The sequence below is a fragment of the Musa acuminata genome, chromosome BXJ1-10, assembly GCF_036884655.1.
Source record: "Musa acuminata AAA Group cultivar baxijiao chromosome BXJ1-10, Cavendish_Baxijiao_AAA, whole genome shotgun sequence".
Taxonomy (NCBI): domain Eukaryota; kingdom Viridiplantae; phylum Streptophyta; class Magnoliopsida; order Zingiberales; family Musaceae; genus Musa; species Musa acuminata.
The window spans coordinates 19,934,351-19,962,112 of record NC_088336.1 but is presented as its reverse complement, the minus strand read 5'-3'; the positions used below and the strand labels follow the sequence as shown (position 1 = coordinate 19,962,112).

Here is a 27,762-nt window from a genome sequence, read left to right as displayed (position 1 = left end):
AACGGCGTAGAAGTGTAGAAAACTCGTCCACAGTAACGTGCACGATGCAACTTATATCAACATATGAACATTTTCTACGAGTTTGATTGAGTGGGTCCAACATCCTCATGTTGTTTAGACCAAGTTGGGATGGTATACCACCCAATAATACTATTTCTTTGAGAGTTGGACTCCAAATATGTGGAATTGATTCCTGTTAAGAGTCATGACGGAATATGTATTTTAGGGTAGAACTTGATGTAAAAAGCATGAAACATTTGGTTCAACAACCTTTGCCTACCTACACTTCAAGAGAGTTTCGATCGTCATTATGCAAAATTAAAATAAAATAAAAGGTAAAAAAACCTGTTTAGATATATTAAAATAAGTAACAACAACATTAATCATCGGCTCAAAGTGCAATTTGGGGCAAGGTGGAAGAGCCTTGTAATAGTTACTGATCAATAGAAGTCACTCGGTGAGGATCAGAACCAATCCATAATATCAAAATAAAGATCACTGGAACATTTTTTCCCTGAGCAACAGCAAGTTCAATTGCCCAAAAAAATGACTGGTGGCCAAAAACTAAATCAAAGTTCATCATAGTGTCCTAAATCAATCATCGATAAGAGAAAATAAAGCACTCGACCTTAGTTCATCGATCTGACATTACCACTTCAATCTCCACAAAGTTCATGGTTCTGCAATTGTGACTTCAACTTCCACACCCGGTTCAATGGTGATCGAAGTAATCTGCTTGACGACCTCGGAGGAGCTGACAAGATCAATTACCCGTTTGTGGACACGGAGCTCAAACCGATCCCAGGTGTTGGTTCCTGCAATATCAAATTTGCAATTAGGTACACCTAACATGTAACTTACAGGAAGTAGTAGCATGGACACCTACACAACCTGATGGCATCTTTTTTCAGAAGAGATTCAATAATGAATTTGATGGCCATTATGTGATCAATATACATAAACAGACATGTAAAAATAATTCCCATCCCCTTTTTAAGCATGTTCAAGTAGGAGTTTTACATGCTCATTCTAATTTGATTCCATGGAGCTTGTTAGACCATGCAGAGGATAGAAATTGAAATTAAACAAATACTAAAAGGTTCTGCAGAGAAAGAGGAACAGAAGGATCATGCCAAGAAGATAACAAGACAAAACAGGCAATGGATGTAGAGACCTCGGTTGGTCTGACTCTATCCATAGACGAACAAACAACTCGATGCAAAATATCATGAATCATCAAATCACCTAGCTATGTGGATGTCTCACCCTGCTCGAATGTCTCGGCACAAACTCGTGATAATGTCCGAGTTCCCTTTTCTTAGTTTACTAAAGAGATATTGCATTGGTATTTGAATGAAGAATAAGGCACATCTATAATGGCACAGAAAGCCAACACTAATACCCCTATATGTGATAATACCCCTTTAGATAAATGCATATTGACAACTTTCTTCTTTGAAAAGATAAATTGACAAAAAACAAACCATTAAGGCATTATTGAAGAGCATTGCTGTTCACACGGTCGAGGGTTGATGATTGCTTTCCTTTAAATTGTCCCAACATACATCTACTACGTCATTGGTTTTAAGAATTTGAAGCCTTCTAGTAACTTCACAAGAATTTACGATGCACATCAATTAAGAAGTTCAATTCTATGACTCAATATCGTATGTGACGATTGTGACTTCCATGTCATCATTTGCTTATTCATTCAACAAACCATGAAGTTCATTGTTCATCTAGTTGCCGATTACAAAATGTAATAACACTACCATCTTTTGCTTGCTATAAATTATGTTCCAGCACACCATGAACCAAAGTATACCGTCCGAAGAAAGAAAGAAACGGGCCATCATGATCCGTATGCAGCTTCTTGACAGCCAATATCGCAATGTTATAAATTATGATTTCAATATACAACCTTGATTTATCAACAATCATTGACCATGTTGCAAAATCAGATTTGTGAAAGATGAAGTAGCGACAATTCGCCTATAGAAGTGATGATTAGAAAACACAAGTGGACAACCTAATAAGGCACTAGCGATGACAATCAAACAACCTGATAATAAACATGGTTTAATGTCTATTAAACATTAATATATTGGTTAAATAAAAACAAAGTGCAAATTGGATATTAAAATCCATAAAAAAAAATGAACAAAAAGAAGTACAGAACCACACTGAGATGCTTCTGTAGGAGTATAGAAAGAAAGGATAACTACAGAAGGGGCATTACCTTCACCGCAGGGCGACTTCCTGGTGGTGATATGGAGCACCTTGGTGGGCATCCTCACCGGACCCTTAACCGTGAGCTTCTTGTCCTTGGCACCCCTCACCAGATCCGCGCACACTGCCATACCCACAGAAAAGAAGATAGTTCAAGACGACCGAATCGAGCACTAAACCTGCAGGAATCGAAGCGGGATTGCAAAGAAGGGGCGTTACCCTTCTCGAGGTTCTTGACGTTCTTGGACGAGAGGGTGATCCGGATGCGGTGCAGCTGCTCCTGAGGCTCTTCCAGCCCCGGCTTCGTGGGCTTCATACCGTACGCCATCCTCGAAGGTGAGACCGCTGGGAGCCGAAGTCACCTCTCTCTGTTTCTCTCTCCGGCGCCGACTCTGCTCGCAGGAGTTGGCGGCGTTAGGGTTTACTGGTCATGATATATAAGGAGCTTTTGGAATTGGATCCTCTCCAACCCGCTTGGAGGATTCAAATCCTCAAATCTCAACCGTCCATTGAATCTTCCTTGACATCTCAACCATCCAAGCAAAAGAAACCCCAAGGATCCATCGTTGCCTATGAATTGTATCGTAGTATTCGTAGTTCTACTACGTTCTTTTTTTTATAAAATAAAATTTTCATCTCATTATTACTTCATTTAAAACCCAAGAAAATAATATAGTAAAACTAGATTTGATATTTTAAATTTATTCATCATATATTTTTTAAATTCTACTAAGTTAGATGAACTCATATATATAATATCATCAATATAGAGATAAATCATTAAAATATTATGTTCACAGTAGATTCATTATTGTTCCTCTAAAATCTATTTTGATGAAAATAATAATCAATTTTACTATACTATACCTTGAAGCTTGTTTAAGCTCATAAAAATTTCTTTTAGCTTATACATCTTTTCTTCATGTCCTTCAACCAAAAAAACCTTCAGAATAACAAAAGCCTCTTCGTATAAATCTTCATTTTAAAATGTAGATTTCATATCAAATTAATAAACAGGTCAACTCAAGTGAGTAGCTAAAGCTAAAAAAGTTCTCACGGTTTCAAATCTAGCTACCGAAGAAAAAGTATTATCAAAATCAATACATTGTTGTTGTGAATATCCTTTTACTACAAGTTGAGCCTTATTCTTTTGGATATTTCTATCTGCATTAAACTTTGTTTTGAACACCCATTTTAATCCAATAACTTTTTTTTCTTTTGATAGATCCATTAGCTCCCAAGTTTCATTCTTCTCAATTGACTTGATTTTCTCCTTCAGTGTTTTTCGTCATTCCTCTTTTTCAACCGCTTCCTCAAAAGTCATATGATCTAAAATAAACAAAGCAAATGTTAAGTCATAAATTTCTGTTAGTGATCTGAAATTTCTTAGAGATGTTTCATCTTAGTAACCAGAATTTAAACTGCTATGGGTGAAGTTGACGATAAACTTGTTGGAACAGGATCTATCATTTAATTCTATGGAGTGTCTAGGTCTATTGGAATGTGAATTTATTTTTCACATTTATTAGTCTCCCAATTCCAATTTGTCCTTTCATCAAACATAATATTTCTATTAACAATAATTTTGCCATTAACATGATTATATAATCGATATGCTTTGGATTATAAGGAATAACTAATTAAGATGTATTTTTCAGATTTTTCATCAAGCTTATGATGGTTTTTTAAATTCATCAAAGCATAAGCAATATAACCAAAAATTCTTAGATGGCTTACACTTTGTTTTATACCATACCAAGCCTCAAAAGGAGTTTGATTCATAACTGCCTTTGATGGTGAAATATTTAACGAATAAACTACTGTTGCAACTGCTTCTGCCCAAAACTGATTTGGAAGATGTTTTTCCTTTAAGCAAACTTCTTATCATTTCAACAACAGTTTGATTTTTACGTTCAACTACACCATTTTACTGTGATGTATATGGTGCTGTCAATTCTCTACGAATATTATTTTCTTCACAAAAAAATTAAATTTATTAAATAAAAATTCACCACCTTTATCTATCCGAAGTGTCTTTATGTATCTACCACTTTGCCTTTCTACAAGTGCCTTGAATTTTTAAAAATTATCAAATAGAAAGTATACTCAACTCATGTGACTATAATCATCAGTGAACAATAGAAAATATTGACTTCCACCAAATGATTTTATATTCATAGGTCCACATAAGTCAACATTAATTAATTTAAGATAATTAGATGCTCTCCATGCTTTTTCAACAGCAAATGATTTTTTAGTTTGTTTGTTATAAATGCATCATTCACATACATCAAGTGTATTAATTTTGGACAATCCAAAAATCATTCATTTTTTATTTAACAACCTTAAACCCTTAATGTTAAGGTGTCTATATCTTAAATATCATAAATTAGACTCATTCTTTTAAGTTGTAACAAGAGCATATTTTTCAATATTTGAAACATCAAGTGGAAATATATTGTTTTGCGTCATACAAATATTTACCATAATTAAATCAGATTTTTTATCTTTAATAATGCATGAATCATCATCAAATATAACTGAATATCCTTCATCTATCAATTGTCTAATACTCAATAAGCTATGTGATAAAGTATGAACAAAGAAAACATTATCAAGGTATTTTACCTTCCCTTGATTTGTTTTCACCTTAATTGTTCCTTTCCCTTTCACTTTGATTTGTTTGTTATCTCCAAATCTAATTTTTAATTTATGAGTTTCGTCAATATCTCTAAACATTGATCTTATGTTTGACATATGATTAGAATATCCATTATCCAGAAACCAAATATCATTTGAGATATCATTAACTTATGAATTAGTTATAAATAACTTACTATTTTCTTCATTTTCCTTCACATAGCTGGCTTGCTTTTCTCTTTTCCAGCAATCTGCCTTCGTGTGACCAAACTTTTTACAATAATGATATTGAATTCCACTCTTGTAATTTTTTTTTATCATAATTTGATTGCTTTTGTTCATAATAATGATATTAATTTTTTTTTATCATAATTTTTACAATAATGATATTGAATGTCGCTGTTGGAATTCTTGAGAAGATTGTCTCATGTATAGCATGTTGAATGAAGAACAATGTATTTGAGTCATTCTTTCTATTCTCCCTCAACCTGATTTCTTCATCTATATTACATATTCTCTGTTAAGTCTCAAAAATCTTGAGACTTAAATAGAGTCTTCATCTTAAAACTTCAAAATTCATAATATTTACCCAAGAAGATGGGAATAAGGGACTGAGGTATGAAATTACCATTGAAAGTCATAATGCCCAATTCAAATTTAAAGTTAGCTTTGATACTTCAAATGTTTGGGGATGGAGGAGCAAGGAAACGATAAAAACAGAATACTATGATACAATTAAAAAGAATCATTTCGATCAAGAAAATCAATGTAGTATTTAAATAAAAGGAAAGACATAGAACACTTATAAGATATTCCTATGTGCACACTCCTTATCTTACTTCATGAACTATGGTCCTATTTATAGGACCTAGTAGTAACTACCTCACTTCACCATGTCACCTATGATTGAGTTAGGTGTAGGAACTACCCTATACTTCTAGATTATGGGTCACTTCTTAAAATATGTCTATAACTACCTAGATAACTACCTAGATATCAACAATGGTTGAGATTATTGTATTCTCTCGCCTGTTTCCTTGTTCCGCCATCAACAAGATGTTTCCGGCTCTTCATTCAACATGGGAACTAGAACGGTATACACGACCATTCTTCACTTCTTCATCTCCTCCTCTTCCTACTACTATTACTCGTTGACAGTAGCTCTCCAGCCCAATTACCACTAGATGATTGTCATTCTTCCCACCCTAGCCATGGTCATTCTCTGCCTCCCCCAACGTCGTTGGCCCGAGCCATTCCCTGATCTTTGTGGTTCACCACCGCCTCCACCTCTTCATCATTGTAGTGGAGAGGCCTGGAAGAGCGCCTCCACTTGGCCTCCGTCTTCCTCTTCGTGGTCCCCAACTCCTTGTCGTCCTCTTCATGTTGTTTCTATGGTGTCGAGCAAATCACACATTAAAATGATTCGAGGAAAGCGTGAATAATTTAAACAATGATGAGAAAATGGTAAGTCATAGCAAACGCCCAAATTCTAAATTATAGCAGAGTAAGGTAGAACCATATCCAATATCCAATAATATCAATAAGTCATAGCACATCGTTTTTTCTTTCAGTATATCACCCATTGCATCGGTACATGAATTTTCTTATGACATCCAATCTTTTAATACAATGTTCGATCCTTTTAGTATTACGTCTAAACCTATAATACAAAGTTCGATCTCTAGGTACATCGATCAATCTTTTGGCTCAATGTCAAATTTTTTATACGATAATTTTTTAGCATAATGTTCGATTTCCTACTTGATAGTTGGCCCTTTGATGATACAAGTTCATGATCAAAGTATTTCCTGTATCACTTATCTTAGAAATATATTTAGTCTATTAAATTTATCAATTAGTTTTATCATCAAAATTTTGGATTCAACGAGGAATGATTATATAGTGGTTAATGAGATTATGAAATCATGCACAAAATCTAAGAACATACAGTACCAACTTGTCATTAGCACTATGTGGCCAAGCTCATAGAACTATATCAATCTCCGGTACAATGTTATTAGGCTCGTGGACTCGAGTCCTCACATCATGTATCGATTGAATAAGTTTAGAGTGTCAATCAAGTAAAGCTGATATATTAGCCAGGTATTAACCAAGATAGAGATGACATTTTAACTAAGAATTCAATTACTTAGCAATTGTGTTTTTGTACGAGCTTGTAGTGTTTTGATGGAAGTGCTAAAAATATTGTAAACATAGATAAAAAAAAAATACTAAAATTGATATAGAAGTTGGTTGTTCTTATTTCTAAACAATTAAAAATTATTAAAAAAATATTTTTCTGTATGAGCTGATTTATATAAGGTTTTGTATTCATTTGCTTCACTCATAACGTTTTTCAATAAAAAAAATTATAAATCTACTCAAATATATTATAAATATCACTATAAATGTTACATGTGAGAATTAGAGTGATCCATAGTTCAGTAGTGATCGATCTAAATTGATGAACTGATTCATCAAATCAACCAATCCATATGGTGTAATGTGGTGTTTTAGAAACATATCTCAAGAATTATGATGAATAAAAACATCTGAGAAATATGAAAAGCAGCAACCTCGAAAAACAAAAACAAAAGTCCATCGATCGGGATCCATTGCACCATTTTTTGATACAGTCCACAGCACCACTCACCAATCACGAATCTGGACTCGCGACAACGACGTAGGATGACTCGCCGAGTCGATCCGCAACGACGACACTTAGTCCCACATCACAATTCCCAGGATATCTTCAAGCTACATTAGAACCCCAACGGGAGAACAGAGCACGACCTTACTTGAACAGGATCTGTTCTATAGGTTCGTACAACTGTCTCTTAGAACTCTAACGAGACAGGCACCAAAGTCTGGTTGATGATTCAGGACCTCGGGATCGGAGCGTGAATAACGGTGGGGATCTCTCGAGATCTCTCACGGTAGGGGATCGTTCTCAGCTGGTGGTTACCCCATCCGGCTGGGGCGATCCTGGGGTTGTCTGACAGACCCACACACTTTTTTGGACTTAAATGGATCAAAAACTTGGTCAACTGTCTCTTAGAACTCTCGAGACCCACGACCTTACTTGAACAGGATCTGGGGATCTCTCGAGATCTCTCACGGTAGGGGATCGTTCTCAGCTGGTGGTTACCCCATCCGGCTGGGGCGATCCTGGGGTTGTCTGACAGACCCACACACTTTTTTGGACTTAAATGGATCAAAAACTTGGTCAACTGTCTCTTAGAACTCTCGAGACCCACGACCTTACTTGAACAGGATCTGTTCTATAGGTTCGTACAACTGTCTCTTAGAACTCTAACGAGACAGGCACCAAAGTCTGGTTGATGATTCAGGACCTCGGGATCGGAGCGTGAATAACGGTGGGGATCTCTCGAGATCTCTCACGGTAGGGGATCGTTCTCAGCTGGTGGTTACCCCATCCGGCTGGGGCGATCCTGGGGTTGTCTGACAGACCCACACACTTTTTTGGACTTAAATGGATCAAAAACTTGGTCAACTGTCTCTTAGAACTCTCGAGACCCACGACCTTACTTGAACAGGATCTGGGGATCTCTCGAGATCTCTCACGGTAGGGGATCGTTCTCAGCTGGTGGTTACCCCATCCGGCTGGGGCGATCCTGGGGTTGTCTGACAGACCCACACACTTTTTTGGACTTAAATGGATCAAAAACTTGGTCAACTGTCTCTTAGAACTCTCGAGACCCACGACCTTACTTGAACAGGATCTGTTCTATAGGTTCGTACAACTGTCTCTTAGAACTCTAACGAGACAGGCACCAAAGTCTGGTTGATGATTCAGGACCTCGGGATCGGAGCGTGAATAACGGTGGGGATCTCTCGAGATCTCTCACGGTAGGGGATCGTTCTCAGCTGGTGGTTACCCCATCCGGCTGGGGCGATCCTGGGGTTGTCTGACAGACCCACACACTTTTTTGGACTTAAATGGATCAAAAACTTGGTCAAAGTGCATATTTTGCTAATTGGACATGCTATCTATCTTGTATTGCTGTTAAAATGAGACATATATATCTAATGCTAAACATAAATATAGTTATATTTGTATATATCCATGTTGTTCAGATGGATATATAATTTTTGCTTTTCTAATAATAGTTGGATTATATCATCCCATTATTTAAAATAATAAAAATTGTGCCCAGAAGCAAACAGTCAGTGCTTCGGAACATTCCTTCCATCTCCATTATACCATAAAGCTCGAAGAAGCTTATATATATATATATATATATATATATATATATATATATATATATATATATATATATATATATATATATATATATATAGCCCACGTCTGGTCCCAATCAGGCAAGTGATACTTCTCCCAATCATTCAATTCAAAATTCCCTTGTTTTCATGATTGGTATACAGGCAATGTTTAAAGCAAACGTGGGCGAAGCACTTCACCTGAGTACTTGTGCAGAAGGGAAAACCTCATCATTACAAATTGGAAATGTTAATTTTCTCTTAACATTCTTTCCGATCTTATTGGAACGTATTCTTCTAATCACCATTCCCGCTTCTCGGTACATTCGATGAACACTACAAGATGTTACTGTTTGTTATACAAGCAACTCTTAAAAGAAAGAAGAGAAATTAGAGAGCCTCACGGTGATTGACATCAGGAACGACGCATTTGCAATAACTCCAATACCAGTAAGAATACTACAAAGAATCTCAATAATCATCTTCTTCCTATTTTTGATCTATCAATGTTGGCACAAATTCACTTAGAATTGATCATTTTCATGCAGAAAGCTGATCGGCATCGCGTCTTCGTTGAGATGTTTATATTAAAATAGAATTTTTAGAAGATATCAGAACTATTCATAATAATTTATTCTAGACCCTCTACTCTCGCTTATAAATAGACATGACCTTAAGAATTAAAAAAATATATCTGATAGAGATTACAATTTTTCTCTCAATTTCCTTAAACCATCAATCTAAGTCCTATAAAAGGATAAGAAGAGTGAGAGTTTAGTTTTTCTTGCTATATACAACTTAAATAGGGTTCCTAGTAAATTAATTTATTAACTTCATTTGAGTTACGGACAGGTAGGAAGCTCAGTCCACATGAAAATAAATTAGATCCAAGAACTATTTTTGAATATTTTATTGATTATCCAGATAAATCCAACGAATATAGATTTTATTATCCTAATCATAGTACGAGAATAATAGAATCTAATAATGCAAGATTCCTAGAACAGTGAGAAGATTCAGATTAATTATCTCATGTCATCTCATATTTAAGAAGTTGTTGTTCCTCAAATCAATGAGAGAATTGATGAGGGTGAACAATAAAATAATATCGATGAACTCTCACATGATGTTGATATCATCGCATATGATCTTGTAGAATAATTACAATTGACGGCTTTGAGAAGATCTCAAAGGAAAAGGAAACATGTCATTTCTGATGATTATATGGTATATCTATAAAAAATCAAATTATGATATAAGAATAAAATGAGACCCCTTATCGTTTTCACAGGCCATAGAAAATAATAATTCTGAAAAATAATATAATGTAATAAAAGAAAAGTTAAAATTAATGGACCAGAATGGTGTTTGGGTACTCATTAAGTTTTTCAATAATTGTAAAAGAGTCCGTTGTTAATGGATATTTAAGATAAAACGTGACTCAATATCGAATGATATAAAGCCAAAGTTATGGTCAAAGGTTTTTCTAAAAAAGAAGGCATCTATTATAATGAGACTTTTTCTCCAGTTTCTAGAAAGGCCTCGTTGAGAATCATCATTGTATTAGTATATCATTATGATTTTGAGATACATTAGATGGATGTGAAAATAGTATTTCTGAATGGGGATCTAGATGAGGAAATCTATATGGAATAATATGAATGATTCATAGAAAAGGGAAAAGAAAATTGGGCTTGTAAACTTAAGAAATTCATTTATGACTTTAAACATGCTTCTAAACAATGATATATAAAGTTTAATGATATCATTACTTTTTTTTCGGATTTAAGAAAAACATTGTTGATCAGTGCATATATATATGAAGGTAAGTGGGAACAAGTTTATTATATTAGTCTTATATGTGGATGATATTTTACTTGTCAGTAGTTATCTTGGTTTATTGCACGAAACCAAGATATTTCTCAGCAAAAACTTTAAGATGACTAATATGAATGAGGTAGTCTATGTTATTGACATTTAGATATTCAGGAATATATCTCAATGATTATTAGGATTATCTCAAAAAGTATATACTAATCGTATCTTCGAGAGATTTAATATACAATTTTACTCAACCAATGATACATCTATTACTAGAGGTGAAAAATAGTCAAAATTAGTGCCCGAGAAATGACTTAGAAATGAATCAAATAAAAAAACATATTCCTTATGGGTGTGCAATTAGAAGTATATTATATACTCAAACCTGTACAATACCATATATCAATTTTATAGTTACGATGCTGAGTAAACATCAAAGCAACCAGGAATTGAACATTGGAAAGCTACAAAGAAAGTAATGAGATATCTATAGGGACGAAAGATTATATGCCCGCATATAAGAGATCAGATCAACTTGAAGTGATGGAATATTTAAAATGTTAAATTTGTAAATTACTTCGATGGTAAAAAATCCTCTTCAGGATTTATATTCATGTTAGCTGGTGGGGTAATTTTTTTAAAAAGTGGAAAGCAATCGCTTATTGCATCATCAATAATGGAGGTTGAATTTGTGACATGCTTTGAGGCCACAAATCAAGTTTTATGGCTACGAAATTTTATCTCAGGACTAGTGTGGTTGACTCAATTACTAGGCCGCTGAAGATATTTTATGATAATATTGTAGCAGATTTCATCTTTAAGAATAACAAGTACTCTAGTGGTTTCAAGCACATCGAGATAAAGTACTTGGTGGTTAGAAAAAAAAAGTCCAGAAACAACAAATGTCAATTGAGAACATGAGCACCAATATTATGATTGCTGATCCATTTACCAAAGATTTACAATGTAAAATATTTAAAGATCATGTTCCTAGAATGAGGCTTATGAGTAAGCCATAAAAGATATGATGATGCATGTTATTATTGTTATTTCTTTTGCATAATTAAAGTTATTTATTTTTGTTATCCTATTTATATTTATATTTATGCATATTATAGTTGAATGTAATAACAAGACTATGTTGACAAGATAAATTACAAGGGTCATTATAAATTATATTAGGAAATACTAACAATATTGTGGTATATAGAAGAGAGTATGACATTGATGATGTACAACCGTTATGACGTGCATTGATAGTTGAATTTAATGTAGTATTATTATGTTTATTGGCTTGTTTTTAAAATTCATGGTCACGTATAAAATACTTTTCAAAATTTTTTTAGAATCCAATTATATAAAATTATTTTTAAATAAATTTTATTTTATTTATTTTGATTTTGAATATCTTTTATATCTTATCAATTATTCGGTCAAGTAGGAGAATATTAGATTATGTGACCCTTTATAATTAAATAAAATATATAATAGAACTAATTAAATTATAATGATAGATATTAGCTAATAGAAAAGAAGTCAAAAGTAAGATTCAGGGATGTGAGGAACTCTCCTAATAACTTATCCTAAACACTCTGCTCTCTTCTATAAATAAATAAGACATCTAAAGACTAAAAAACACATCTCATAGAGGACGTAGTTGAGAGATTACAGTTTTTTTCTCAACCTCTTTGAATCATCAATCTAAGTGGTCATGTAAAAGGATAAAAAAAGAGGAGAAGGAGAATCTAGTTCTTCCTACATATTGATAGTGGTTTTGGATCCAAAGACGATGTCTTTAAATATCATATAGAGATCATTTTCAGATGACATCAAAAGGTACGTAAAACCAATCTAATATTATTTGATTTCAATCCTAGCATAAAAGATTTTTTCTAGATATTTTAAAAAAAATCATTCAACTTAATAAGCCATACTAGTGGACTTAAATATGAAGTTATATCATGACAATAAATATATACACGATGATTATAAAAGATTTTGGTATCACAATAAATCATAAGTGATTCTTCGGGTTTGAATTAGTTTTGATTATGTCTAAAATAAGATTATCTAAAATAAGTTTGAAGTTTAAACAATATGTAAACAATATGGATGGAGTAATAGATAATTAAATAAAAAAATAAAAATGTTATACTAAAAATATTAATCTATGTGTAGATGTTAAACATTAATTTGTATAATCTATGTATAGATGTTAAATATCAATTTGCATAAGGAAAACTTTATCATTTTATTTAGCAATTTAGGATATTCAAATTTGTACACTTTATTGATGTGTTATATTTAATATCATTGATAAATAAAAGGTAGCAGCATAGGATACGAATGAAAGTAAATATGGGATGTTATAAGATAAGAACTAAGTAGCTATCAAGTTTCCAAGAATGTCAGATCAGCATACTATCTTACTTGCTTTTAAGCGCAAAGTCAAGTTCTACTTAATCATTCGACTCGAAATGCAGGTGTTGAAGCCTAAACCAAGTCTCCCATAGAATATGCGTGTAAAGATGCAGTTAGGTGACAAGTCAATGGAATATAAGTAAAAGTTGACAAAGCCTATGTGTTAAAATAATATTATATAGTTATATTTATGATTAAACTTTATATATATTTAAATTAATATTATTATTGTTATGATAAATTTTGATTATTCGTCTCATGACAAAATGATATATCTGACGAGATCCATCTGATACTTTAAATTAATATTGATTCAAATAGTTTAATTAAATATCCAGTAAAAATGGTATAATTTAGGGTACGAGAGAGATAACCTTGAGAAAGTATATTTGAGTCTTTTATTATGTCATGTGTGATTATTGGGTTGAGGTTAAAGTTAATTAAGAATTATTATTTGGTCATTAACGTTATGTGATCAAGCTCATGCAAGCTTATGCAACTGTATGAATCTCCTTGTCGGTACAATATTATTAGCCTTATAGACTTGAGCCCCGCATGATGTATTGATCGATTAAGCTTGGAATGTGAGTTAAGCAGAACTGATATATTAGTCTGAGTGTCAACCAAATAGATAGAGATAATATTTTGATCAAATATTCAATTTTCTAAGTAGTCGTGTTTCTAAATAAGCGAGCTTATAGTGTTTTGATGGAAGTGCTAAAAGTAGTTGTGATAAAAATATTGTAAACATAGTTAAAAATACTAAAATAATTGATATAGAAGTTGGTTGCTCTTATTTCTGAACTATTAAAATTATTTAAAAATTTATTTTTTTGTATGAGCTGATTTAGATAAGGTTTTGTATTCATTTGCTTCACTCACAATGTTTTTCAATAAAAAAATTATAAATCTATTCAAATATATTATAAATATCACTATAAATGTTACATGTGAGAATTAGAGTGATCCATAGTTCAGTAGTGATCGATCTAAATTGATGAACTGATTCATCAAATCAACCAATCCATATGGTGTAATGTGGTATTTTAGAAACATATCTCAAGAATTATGATGAATAAAAATATCTGAGAAATATGAAAAGCAGCAACCTCGAAAAACAAAAACAAAAATCCATCGATCGGGATCCATTGGCACCATTTTTTGATACACTCCACAGCACCACTCACCAATCACGAATCTGGACTCGGAACAACGACGTCGGATGACTCGCCACGTGGACCCGTAACGATGACACTTAGTCCCACATCACAATGTCTGAAGACATATTCAAGCTATATTAGAATCCCAACGGGCGAACATACCACGACCTTACTTGAACAGGATCTGTTCTATAGGTTCGTACAATTGTCTCTTAGAACTCTAACGAGATAGGCACCAAAGTCTGGTTGATGATTCAGGACCTCGGGATCGGAGCGTGATTAACGGTGGGAATCTCTTGAGGTCTCTCACAGTAGGGGATCGTTCTCAGCTGTTGTTGCCGCATCGGCTGGGGCGATCCTGGGGTTGTCTGACAGACCCACACACTTTTTTTGGACTTTCATGTATCAAAAACTATATTACAATGTCGAATGACTCGCCGAGTGGACCCGCAACGACAACACTTAGTCCCACATCACAGTGTCTGAAGACATCTTCAAGCTATATTATAACCCTAACGGGAGAACAGAGCACGACCTTACTTGAACAGGATCTGTTCTAAAGGTTCGTACAACTGTCTCTTAGAACTCTAACGAGATAGGCACCAAAGTCTGGTTGACGATTCAGGACCTCAGGATCGGATTGTGATTAACGGTGGAGATCTCTCGAGGTCGCTCACTGTAGGGGATCGTTCTCAGCTGGTGGTGCCTATCGGCTGGGGCGATCCTGGGGGTTGTCTGACAGACCCAAAAAACGTTTTTTGGACGTTCGACTCGAATGTTGGGTCAAAAACTTCTTTATATAAATATGATAATGAAAGGAAGAGCTTATGAAGATAATTGTGGGGGTTGTCTGACAGACCCAAAAAACGTTTTTTGGACGTTCGACTCGAATGTTGGGTCAAAAACTTCTTTATATAAATATGATAATGAAAGGAAGAGCTTATGAAGATAATTGTGAGAGCAATAACAAAAATATTTTGAAGTAGTTTTTTTGACGTGCACACGTGACGAAGATAGAGAGAGAGAAGAACCTGAAGCTTAGACGCATCGCTCAAGCGGATGATATCGAGATGCGTGAGAGAGAGAGGAAGAAGAAGAAGAAGAATCTACCATTGTTTACAGCTTAAGGAACCCCAACCTGATTCTCGTACGCATCGTTTAGAGAGAGAGAGGAATATGGCAATGTATGTAGCTTGGCAAACACCAGCCTGAAGCTGGCGGGCATCATGACGAAGATAGAGAGAAGAACCTGAAGCTTAGACGCATCGCTCAAGCAGATGATATCGAGATGCGTGAGAGAGAGAAGAAGAAGAAGAAGAATCTACCATTGTTTACAGCTTAAGGAACCCCAACCTGAATCTCGTACGCCTCGTTTAGAGAGAGAGAGGAATATGGCAATGTATGTAGCTTGGCATCGTTTAGAGAGAGAGGAACATGGCAATGTATGCAGTAGCTTGGCAAACACCAGCCTGAAGCTGGCGGGCATCATGACGTGAGAAACTCGCCCAACACTTCTCTTCACTCGTGATAGAATTATCCGCTTCAGAGACAGGAATCCAATAATATTTAGTCCCACATCCTAAATATCACAATGTTCCAAGCCATATATTAGAGATAAAGCCAGCTCATTAAGTTTTACACGAACTGCCCAATCTTTTTGCCAGTTTCCCTTTTGCTTGTGGTTTTCAGTGGGTTTTTGTTTTTAATGTACATGAGTTTAAATGAAAAACGTATATGTTTATAATTTATGTGCAGATGTTAAACATCAATTTGTATAAGGAACATTTTATCGTTTAATTTAGTAAGTTAGGATGTTTAAATTTGTACACTTTTCTAATGTGTTATATTTGATAGCATTGATAAATAAAAAAGGTAACATCATATTTTAATCATAAATATAGTATATGAATAAAAGTGAAAATAGAGTGTTATAACATGAGAACTAATTAGAGATCAGGTATTGGTTGGTATCTTCAATCTTCCTATTATTTTTGGGTATGCAAAGCACCACATCAATAATTTATATTTATTTAAAAGTTGACAAAGTTTATGTGTTAAAATATAATTATATAATTATATATATAATTAAACTTTATACATGTTTAAATTAGCATTATCGTTGTTATGATAAATTATGGTTATTCAACTGTTGGCAAAATTGTAGAGCCAACCAATATCAACTTCTAAGTTTGGAATATGTTTTGATTTAAGGAGTGCATCATGATATATCCGACAAGACCCATATGATACTTAAATTAGTATTGATTTATATAGTTCGATCAGATATCAAATGAAAATGGTATAATTCATTACAGGGCATAAGAGACGACCCTTTGAAAAAATATATTGAAGTCTTTTATAGTGCGATATGTTACTATTGGGTTAAGGTTATAGTTAATGTTGGGAATGGTTATCTGATCATTAATGAGATTATGAAATCATGCCATGAATTTAAGAATATAATGTAATAATTTATCGTTAATGCTACATGGCCGAGCTCAAGCCCGCATGATGTATCGATCAAATGAGATTGGAGTGTAAGTTAAGTAGAGATGAAATTATTAGAAACGAGTCAACACTAAGAGGGGGAGTGAATTAATGCAGTGGTAAAAATATCGGTTTAAGAAAACTTTTCGTACGATTAAAATCGATTCCGAAAATATGCTTAGATTGAAAGCGTGTTAAAAAATGTATTGAAGGCAGTTTGCAGTTAATGTAAATTGCAAGAAGTAAATGCAAATCAGATTTTATAGTGGTTCGGTCGTTGTGACCTACATCTACTCCGTCGATTCCTCTTTCGTCGTGGCTACCGGCATCCACTATCGGTCTTCCTTTGCGAAAATCAATCACATTTTACAACTTAATTCTCCTTTTACCGAGTTTAGGAGATAACCCTTATACCCCCACTTACTCCTCTCTCAAACTATTCTACACTTAGAACTTTGAGAGGAGTTTCACACACAATTGCAATAGAGTTTTCTTTCTTTTTTGCTCTAAGTTGTGTAGTTTAACCAGGGATGAGATGGGTATTTATAGGCCTCAAGTTGATTCAAACTTAGAGCCTAAAAAGGTTTCATCCCGGGTTTCCCAGGTCTTGGCAGTACCACCGCCTGCAACACTGTCACTGGACGATACCACCGCCTAGAAGATTGTGTCTGGGTGGTACCACCGCTTGACATAGTCTCGGAGACTGTGCTACGATGGTGCCACCTATTGGGTCACTGTTTGGGCCTTCTACTTGGCCCAATACTACCTAAACTTGGGTCACTAAATGAGTCTTTCTCTTGGCCCAAAACAATCCTATTTTGGGCCCAATTGGCCCCTAATTGAGTGGAGCTAATTATGTTTTAAATCGACTCAATTAGACTCTAAAACCTAACTCGATCTAGGCAAATTATTACAAGCACTAATTTTGTGTTGTCCGGCATATCATTGGTTCCTCCGACGCTTCGTCTGATCCTTTGGCGCTTCGTTCTCTTTTGTGGCCTTTACCCAATCGGTATGTTGAACTCCATAACTCCGATCTCCTTGGCGTAATATCCGTTCTTCTAGGCTCGATGCTCGAATTCTCGACCCGAAGCCTTCTGCCGACTAGTCGACCGTTCCTCCAACCCAACGTCAAATATTCTGACATGTTCACTCCGGCCTAACATCCAATATTCTGACATGTTCAATTTACCTCTCTTGATCGACGTTAGCCCTACGTCATTCAAACGCATATTAGAACAACGCTATAATTGGTTTCATCATCAAAATTCGAGATTCAACAAAAATATTAACTAGGTGTCAACCAAGATGACATTTCGACCAAGTATTTAATTTCTTAGTAATCATGTTTTTGAACGATGGAAGTGCTAAAAAATAAATGTGATAAAAATATTATAAATATTTAAAGATACTAAAATTGATTTAGAAGTTGGTTGTTCTTATTTTTAAACTATTAAAAATTATTTAAAATTTTATTTTTACGTATGAGCAGATTTATATAAGGTTTTGTATTCGTTTGCTTCACTCATAACGTTTTTCAATAAAAAATTATAAATCTATTCAATTATATTATAAATATCACTATAAATGTTACATGTGAGAATTAGAGTGATCCATAGTTCAGTAGTGATCGATCTAAATTGATGAACTGATTCATCAAATCAACCAATCCATATGGTGTAATGTGGTATTTTAGAAACATATCTCAAGAATTATGATGAATAAAAACATCTGAGAAATATGAAAAGCAGCAACCTCGAAAAACAAAAACAAAAGTCCATCGATCGGGATCCATTGCACCATTTTTTGATACAGTCCACAGCACCGCTCACCAATCAGGAATCTGGACTCGCGACAACGACGTCGGATGACTCACCGAGTGGATCCGCAACGACGACACTTAGTCCCACATCACAATTCCAAAGATATCTTCAAGCTACATTAGAACCCCGACGGGTGAGCAAAGCACGACCTTACTTGAAAAGGATCTGTTGATGAATCAGGACCTCTTAGAACTCTAACGAGACAGGCACAAAAGTCTGGTTGATGAATCAGGACCTCAGGATCGGAGCGTGATTAACGGTGAGGATCTCTCGAGGTCTCTCACGGTAGGGGAACGTTCTCAGCTGGTGGTTCCCATCCGGCTGGGGCGATCCTGGGGTTGTCTGACAGACCCACAATTATCTTTTGGACCATGCATGTTTTGTTTGTTAATTGGACATGCATCTTCTATTGCTGTTTAAGTTCTTTTACTCGCAAAAAGTCCTCAATTAAAATGAGACATATATATCTAATGCTAAACATAAATATAGTTATATTTGTATATATCCATGTTGTTCAGATGGATATATAATTTTTGCTTTTTTAATAATAGTTGGATTATATCATCCCATTATTTAAAATAATAAAAATTGTGCCCAGAAGCAAACAGTCAGTGCATCGGAACATTCCTTCCATCTCCATTATACCATAAAGCTCGAAGAAGCTTTTATATATATAGCCCACATCTGGTCCCAATCAGGCAAGTGCTACATCTCCCAATCATTCAATTCAAAATTCCCTCAGTTTCTTGATTGGTATACAGGCGCGAAGCACTTAACCTGAGTGCTTGTGCAGAAGGGAAAACCTCATCTGGAAATGTTAATTTTCTCTGAACATTCTTTCCAATCTTACATTTGGAACGCATTCTTGTAATAACCGTTCGTACCACGAGAATAATAGAATTTGATAACGCAAGATTCCTAGAAAAAGATTAATTCTCCTATATCATTTCAAATTCAAGAAATTATTGTTCCTCAAGTCAATGAAAGAATTGATTAGGGTGAACAACAAAATATTATCGATGAATTCTCACATGATGTTGATATCATTGCTGATGATTTTGTAGAATAATTACAATTGATAATTTTGAGAAGATCTCAAAGAAAAAAAAATTTATTTTTTATGATTATATGGTATATTTATAAGAATCTAATTATGATATAAGAATAAAATGAGACCCCTTATCATTCTTACAAGTCTTAGAAAATAATAATTCTGAAAAATAATATGATATAATAAAAAATAAAATAAAATCAATCGACCATAATGGTGTTTGTGAACTCATTAAATTTTTAAATAATTATAAAAAAGTCAGTTGTTAATGAGTACTTAAGATAAAACATGACTTAGTGGATAATATCGAATGATATAAAGCCAGAGTCATGGCCAAAGGTTTTTCTCAAAAAGAAGACATCGACTATAATGAGACTTTTTCTCTAGTTTCTAGAAAGAACTCGTTGAGAATCATCATTGTATTAGTAGATCATTATGATCTTAAGTTACATCAAATGGACGTGAAATAATATTTTTCAACGGGAATTTTGATGAGGAAATCTATATGAAATAACTTGAAAGATTCATACAAAAAAGGGAAAACAAAGTTGGGTTTGTAAACTTAAAAAATTCATGTATGACTTTAAACATGCTTCTAGACAATGATATATAAAGTTTCATGATACCATTATTTTCTTCGGATTTAAGAAAAACATTGTTGATTAGTACTTATATCTGAAGGCAAGTTGGAACAAGTTTATTATATTAGTGGATGATATTTTATTTACCAATAGTGATCTTGGTTTATTGCACGAAACCAAGATATTTCTCAGAAAAAACTTTAAGATGGCTGATATGAATGAGGCAGCATATGTTACTGGCATTGAGATATTCATGGATAGATCTCAATGATTATTAGGAATGTCTTAGACAGTATATACTAATCATATTTTCGAGAGATTTAATATACTACTTTGCTCAACCAATAATATACTTATTACTAGAGATGAAAAATTTAGTCAAAATCAGTACCCGAGAAATGACTTAGAAATGAATCAAATGAAAAAAAATGTTCCTTATAGGTGTAAATATCAAAGCAACATAGGAATAAAATATTGGAAGGCTGTAAAGAAAGTAATGAGATATCTATATGAGACGAAATATTATATGCTCGCATACAGGAGATCAGATCAACTTGAAGTGATGAAATATTTAAAATGTTGATTTTATAAATTACTTCGACAACAAGAAATCTACTTCAGGATTTGTATTCATGTTAGTTGGTGGGGTAATTTAAAAAAAAAATACAAAGCAATCACTTATTGTATCATCAATAATGGAGGTTAAATTTGTGGCATGCTTTGAGTCTACGAATCAAGCTTTATGGCTGCGAAATTTATCTTAGGACTAGTGTGGTAGACTAAATTTATCTTAGAAATTTATTTTATAATAATATCGTAGTAAATTTCTTCTTTAAGAATGACAAGTACTCTACTGGTTCCAAGCACATCGAGATAAAGTATTTTGTGGTTAGAAAAAGAGTCCAGAAACAACAAATGTTAATTAAGAATATGAGCAGCACTATGATGATTGCTGATCCATTTACCAAAGCTTTACAATGTAAAATATTTAAAGAACATGTTCCTAGAATGAGGCTTGTGAGTAAGCCATAAAAGATATGATAATGCATGTTTAGGTGGATGCTATTATTGATATTTCTTTTGCATAATTAAAGTTATTTATTTTTTTTATCCTATTTATATTTATATTTATGCATATTATAGTTGAATGTAATAACAAGACTATGCTGATAAGATAAATTATAAGGGTTATTATAAACTATATTAGGAAATACTAACAATATTGTGGTACATAGAAGAGAGTATGACATTGATGATATTGTTGAATCTCGTATTTTGATGATGAAACCACTTGATATGTGTTTATGATTTAAACTGCATTTTGAGCGATGTAGCTCTACTCGATCAGGTTTAGACAGTTGACGCAGGAGGAATTGACATTGCGCCGGAAGAGATCACGTCAGGATATTGGATGGTTGAATGCTTCGGACATCGGGCATCGGGCCAAGGAGAGCGAAATTGTGCCAAGGATATCGGGGTTACGGAGGTCAACCGCCGATTGGGCAACAAGCCACAAAAAAGGACGATGCACCGAAGAATCGGACGAAGCGCCAACCAATGACGTGCCGGGCAACAAAATATCAATTCGCGTTGTAATAATTGTCTAGATCGGAGTTGAGTTTTGGTTTGTGTGTGCAGGATTAACTACGATAACGATGAAGACATAAAGCGAAACAAAGTGCTGGAGTCAAGCACGAAGGATTCGTAGGGAGTTCGAGAGTTCGACGGAAGTCCGAAGGTTCGTCGGGAATGCTGCCGGGACTAGCCGAGAATGAGTAGGGAGCTTGTCGAAAGGTTTTTTGGAAGCTCGCCGGAAGGTTCGTTGGAAGTTCGCGGAGCTCACCGAGAACGACTGGAACTTGCCGAAGAAGCTCGTTGGAACTCGCCAAGATCAAATCGTGAAGTCTAGGAGCTTGCCGGGAGTCCGCAGAATGGTTTTCGAGAGTTTATCGGAAGACCGTCGGAAGCTCGCCGGAAGAAGTCTTGACTTATGGACTTTGTAATAGCTTAGAAAATATCTTTAAATTCATAGTTAGCATGTTAATTAGGGTTAGGATTAGGTGTTAATCCTATAACCCAAGTAGGGGCCAATTGGGCCCGAGTTCGGACTGGTTTGGGCCAAGTTTGGAGCCCAACCAGTGAGCTGATTTGGCCTAGGCGGTGGCACCGCCCAGCACCCGAGAGCTGGGCGGTGACACCTCTTGGGCTGGGCGGTTGCACCGTCCAGCACCCGAGCGCTGGGCGGTGGCACCGCCAGCATCGGGAACATAAGAGAATTCAAATTTTTAGAGCCCAAATTTGAATCCTGTTGAGGCCTATAAATACCCCTCAAGTCTCAGCTGAGAATACAACTCTTTGAGCAGCAAGTGATTGAGAGAAAAGCCTTAGAAGAGTCTTTGCCTTTCTTGTTTTCAATTTGCTAGAGAGTTCACCTCCTTCTTTCTTGCTGAAAATTTGTAAGAGGTTGAACTGCTTGTAAAAGGTTGTAAGAGGGGTATTTGCCCTTCCATTTCAAGAGATTTGCTAGTAGAAGGTGGGAGCCTCATCGAAGAGAGGCCTCGCAAGTGGATGTAGGTCATTTGATCGAACCACTCTAAAATCGGCGTGATCTCTGGTTTGCATTTCATTATTGCTATTTACATTACTGCAAACCTACTTACATGCTTTAGTTCCTTATTACCTTTGCTGCGCAACTTTAAGAATACGCTTTCAAGTTAAGCTTTTCAAGTTCCGTTCTTATCGTACGAAAGATTTGTCGAAACCAACATTTTAATCCGCTGCACTAATTCACCCCCCCCCCCTCTTAGTGCCGCTCCGATCCTAACAATTGGTATCAGAGCCCGGTATTTCTCATTTCGGATTTACACCCGAGAGAAATGACTCTTCATGGCTTTCAAGAGGGCTTTTCGGTTGTTCGTCCACCGTTGTTTAATGGATTGGACTACACTTATTGGAAAACTCGAATGAAAGATTTCTTGATTTCTATGAATTTAGATTTGTGGAATATAGTTGAAAACGGTTTTCAACTTCCCTCTAAACCGATGAACGAATGGTCGGATTTGGAGAAGAAGTATTTTTCTTTAAACGCAAAGGCTATGAATGCCTTATTTTGCGCTTTGGACAAAAATGAGTTCAATCGGATTTCTATGTACGAAACGACTTTTGATATTTGGCGTACACTTGAAATCACGCACGAGGGAACTAGTAGAGTCAAAGACTCTAAAGTTAACATTTTAATGCATGATTTTGAGCTTTTTCGAATGAAGCCGAGCGAAACCATTGTTGACATGTACACCCGTTTTACGGATGTCGTCAATGGTTTACAAGCTCTTGGCAAATGTTTCTCGAATTTTGAACTTGTTAGTAAAGTTTTACGATCACTTTCTAAAGCTTGGGAATCAAAAGTAATGGTAATACAAGAAACAAAAGATTTAAATATTTTTCCACTTGAAGAACTTATCGGCTCATTGATGACATATGAAATGGTGTGCAATGCACATGATGAACACAATGAACACTTGAACCACCTTCCAAAGAACAGGAAGGATTTGGAACTCCGGACAAATAAATACCACTTGAGCGATGACTCAAGTGATGAGCATAATGATGAACTTGAACTTCGAACACTAACTCTTAATAAGTTCATTAAACAAAAATCTAAAATAAATAATGAACTTGAACGGAGGAAGAGGTCAAAGAAAAGGAAGGCAACCAAGGATGAATCAAGAACTTCCAAAGGTGAAACGACGAGGGCTTTGACGAGCTTCAACTACAAGGTAAGTAACTCAACTCTCTTGAATTATTTTGAAATTACTTAAAGTTTTTAATGAGTTCTTAATTTAGATAGTAGGAATAGGAAATAAAAAAAAATTATTTTTCAAAAATTATATCATGTTTTTCCTTTTAGTATCTTTAAAAAAAATTAAAAATTTGATCATGAAAAGTATATTGCTAAGGTTTCATACATGTTATGTTTTGAAATGTTGAATGATGTATGCAACATTATGGATGATAGTTATATATAATGCTTAGGATTAATTCATGCATGTGTATTTTGATGATTTTATGTCATGCATGAGTTTTTGAAGTGAATATTGATTTGATACTCTCATTTTGGATTAACATGTTTTTGGTTTAATCATTTTTATGATGAATTAAGATGACATTCTCATGACATATTAAGATGACAAAGTGTATGTACATCTATGTATGAATTTCTTGATAGTCTTTTGATGATAGATGTGATATCATGATGTTTTATGTGTTTGGTCTTGACGATTTTATGACGAAACTTTTGTTTTGATTTTAAATGATGATACATGTTTTCACAAAAAGATTTGAACACCCTCACATGAAATCAATTATATGAAATGGAAATAAATTTTATATCCTATTGAGATTAATGAATTTAGTTTACCAATCTTGTGAATCTCATGAAAATAAACATGATGAATATTTTAAAAATAAATGAGTGTATCATGTATTTGGTCTTAATGATTTCTCTTAAACATATTTTTTTTGAAATCATACTTGATGATGAATATCAAGATATTAAAAGGATGTTATCATGGAATCATACTTGATGATTTGTTCTATGAAATTTACCTTTCCGTCTTAAATATTGACACTTGTTTTATTAAAGGTAAAGGAATGCTTATAAGAAGCAAATCACATGAATAGAAATTTATAAAAACGAAATACGATCCTCTATCTTATCGATTTTTCAATAAATCTATGCTTGTCATGTATGAATTTATTGAATGTGATTTTGAGGATGATTTCGGATTTCACAAATGCTTGATTCATACTTATGACATGAGACACATTTTAAATATGAATCATGTTCAATGCTTCAATCATATTATATCTCCCTTAATTCATTTTGTTCTCCTAGATTTATTTACGAAAGAGGAGAATCTTCCAAAAATAAAATGATGCAAATGAATCACTTATCGATATGTCTTTTTGAAATATCTTTTTAATGTGATGTTGATAATTTGAGATGCCTATTGGAATTCATGACATAAGATAATTGAATCCTTGACTAACTCTAGCTTGAAAATAGATGTTTAAAATCTTGCTTGATTAGCTGTTTTATAAGATTTTGCCTTTATGTCTTGAACTTTCATGCTTATCTTGATTTGACATATAATGACTAAGGCATGCTTAGATGAAAAAGAATCACTTCAAAAATACTTTTCCCATCGGATCAAGATTAATGATTTCATGATATTTTGTGAATCTCGAAATTGATTTTGATGACTTGATTATGAGTTTCAAGTTACCGATTTGATTTGAATAAATTTTATTTAAATCATAATCTTTATCTTGTAAAATTGGAATCACAAATAATATCTTTTTGTATTCATGAATTGATACTCACAATATGAAAGTATTGGTATTCATGACTTGAATTTAATTGAAACATTGCATGCTTAAATTAATCATTCTCCTATGTCTCAAAAATTCCTTAAAAGCTCATTTGCTTTATGATGAATCACGAATCATGACTTGATCTATGATATTGATATATTTTAATCATGATCCTTGGTTGTATAATCCTTTTGCTCTATTAAAAGGATTTATTGAATGAATCATGTCCTTCTTGAATTTTCTTGATATCATGACATGATTTTGTAAGTTGGCTTGTATAATGATTAAAATCTTTTTGCCATCGATTTCTCCCTTCTTTTCGGTAATGACAAAGGGGGAGAAATATATGAATTGATACTATGAGTGCCATATTTGAATGATAAATATATGAATTAATAAATGCCATATTTAAATTTGAATTATGTTGAGATATCAAAAGAAGCTTGCATCGAAATATATGGTAAATTGATAATCGAAATGCTATGATTGCCATATGCCATGTTTGCATCATATTAAGATATCAAGAACTAGCATTGTAATTTTACTTGCTGATATCTTGTCATATGATGAAATGCTACGAATTATTGCTAAAATGATGCATGCAACACTTATGCTTTTTATATAATGTATTGCATATGATGTGTATCATGAATGCTTTAAATGATGAATGTTTGGTATCATGATCAACATGTTGATAAATGCTTGAAAATTTTAATGTTTGAGTATCATGTATGATATGCTTATTAATGATGATTGATTTATTTTTCGGTATCGTGCATGAAAAATAAGGTTATTGAAATTGTGTATGTTTTAATTTGAATATATAATGATGCACAAATAAGAATGATACTTACCTTTGTCATAATATGAAAATTGATATAAGGGTTTTCCCTTCTTTTAGACAATGACAAAGGGGAGCAAGATTTTCTAGCGTGGACATCATGAAAAGAGGCAAACTAACTAGCTTGCACAATTCAAGATGAAAGCAAAAATTGTACTTCTCAAAAGAGAAGATGCAAATGTAACATTTGCCAAATTGTTTGCTTGCCTCATGTAAAACATTATCTCTTGCTAGTTTGACATTTTTACTAGCTTGTATGTTGCAAAACTTGATCACTTTTTCAAACATTTTGCTAGCTTGCATGATGTAGAACTTGCTATCTTGAACATTACCAAAAGTGCTATCTTGTATGTTATAAAACTTGCATATCTAAAACTTGATAGCTTGAATGTCCTAAGCATGATGCATTACTTGCTAAATTTTTTAGCTTCGAAACTGCATGATGATAAAACTTAATATTATGTTTTTTCATGCAATGAGTTGAACTTATATTACAAACACAAAGAATAGTTGTACTTCTCCTTTTTGTTGATGACAAAGGGGGAGAAGTATGTTGATGACATGATATGCATAAGTTTATGCATATGTTCATGATGATGTGTTGCAAGTATTCATGATGAATATTGCAATGACTTGAATTCAGTTTGAATTCAAGGTTCTATCAATATGGCATATTGATAGGGGGAGTTTGTTTAAACTCCGGGAGTTAAGGTTAACTCTGTCATCAAGTGGTTGTCATCATAAAAAAGGGGGAGATTGTTGAATCTCGTATTTTGATGATGAAACCACTTGATATGTGTTTATGATTTAAACTGCATTTTGAGCGATGCAGGTCTACTCGATCAGGTTTAGACAGTTGACGCAGGAGGAATTGACATTGCGCCGGAAGAGATCACGTTAGGATATTGGATGGTTGAATGCTTCGGACATCGGGCATCGGGCCAAGGAGAGCGAAATTGTGCCAAGGATATTGGGGTTACGGAGGTCAATCGCCGATTGGGCAACAAGCCGTAAGAAAGGATGATGCACCGAAGAATCGGACAAAGCGCCAACCAATGACGTGCCGGGCAACAAAATATCAATTCGCGTTGTA

General features: G+C 34.1%; 1 protein-coding gene and 6 non-coding genes across 7 annotated transcripts; 6 read left to right on the top strand and 1 right to left on the bottom strand.

Annotated features, from left to right (window-relative positions):
* Nucleotides 1-458: 458 nt before the first annotated feature.
* LOC104000473 (small ribosomal subunit protein uS10y) lies at nt 459-2,648 on the bottom strand. The gene is made up of 3 exons (XM_009422539.3): nt 2,449-2,648; nt 2,240-2,353; nt 459-815 (listed from the first exon to the last, which is right to left on the bottom strand). Exons 1-3 carry the CDS (start codon nt 2,555-2,557, stop codon nt 673-675), a joined length of 366 nt encoding a protein of 121 aa, XP_009420814.1. The 5' UTR covers nt 2,558-2,648; the 3' UTR covers nt 459-672.
* A 5,009-nt stretch (nt 2,649-7,657) lies between these two features.
* LOC135596324 (small nucleolar RNA U3) lies at nt 7,658-7,874 on the top strand. Its single transcript, XR_010480943.1, has one exon. It is a non-coding gene; the product is annotated as a small nucleolar RNA U3 (small nucleolar RNA).
* Nucleotides 7,875-8,124: 250 nt separating this feature from the next.
* Nucleotides 8,125-8,341, top strand: LOC135596323 (small nucleolar RNA U3). Its single transcript, XR_010480942.1, has one exon. It is a non-coding gene; the product is annotated as a small nucleolar RNA U3 (small nucleolar RNA).
* Nucleotides 8,342-8,591: 250 nt separating this feature from the next.
* On the top strand, nt 8,592-8,808 carry LOC135596322 (small nucleolar RNA U3). Its single transcript, XR_010480941.1, has one exon. It is a non-coding gene; the product is annotated as a small nucleolar RNA U3 (small nucleolar RNA).
* Nucleotides 8,809-14,676: 5,868 nt separating this feature from the next.
* On the top strand, nt 14,677-14,891 carry LOC135596327 (small nucleolar RNA U3). The gene has a single exon (XR_010480946.1). It is a non-coding gene; the product is annotated as a small nucleolar RNA U3 (small nucleolar RNA).
* A 152-nt stretch (nt 14,892-15,043) lies between these two features.
* Nucleotides 15,044-15,258, top strand: LOC135596330 (small nucleolar RNA U3). The gene has a single exon (XR_010480949.1). It is a non-coding gene; the product is annotated as a small nucleolar RNA U3 (small nucleolar RNA).
* Nucleotides 15,259-18,967: 3,709 nt separating this feature from the next.
* On the top strand, nt 18,968-19,175 carry LOC135596331 (small nucleolar RNA U3). Its single transcript, XR_010480950.1, has one exon. It is a non-coding gene; the product is annotated as a small nucleolar RNA U3 (small nucleolar RNA).
* Nucleotides 19,176-27,762: the final 8,587 nt, after the last annotated feature.

What these genes read in the sequence shown, in the direction of transcription:
- LOC104000473 (XM_009422539.3), bottom strand. Translation starts at nt 2,557, where the DNA reads ATGGCGTACGGTATGAAGCCCACGAAGCCGGGGCTGGAAGAGCCTCAG. An exon ending in CGTCAAGAACCTCGAGAAGG is followed by an intron (nt 2,354 to 2,448) that starts GTAACGCCCCTT and finishes TGGGTATGGCAG; the next exon opens with TGTGCGCGGATCTGGTGAGG. An exon ending in GAAGTCGCCCTGCGGTGAAG is followed by an intron (nt 816 to 2,239) that starts GTAATGCCCCTT and finishes TTGATATTGCAG; the next exon opens with GAACCAACACCTGGGATCGG.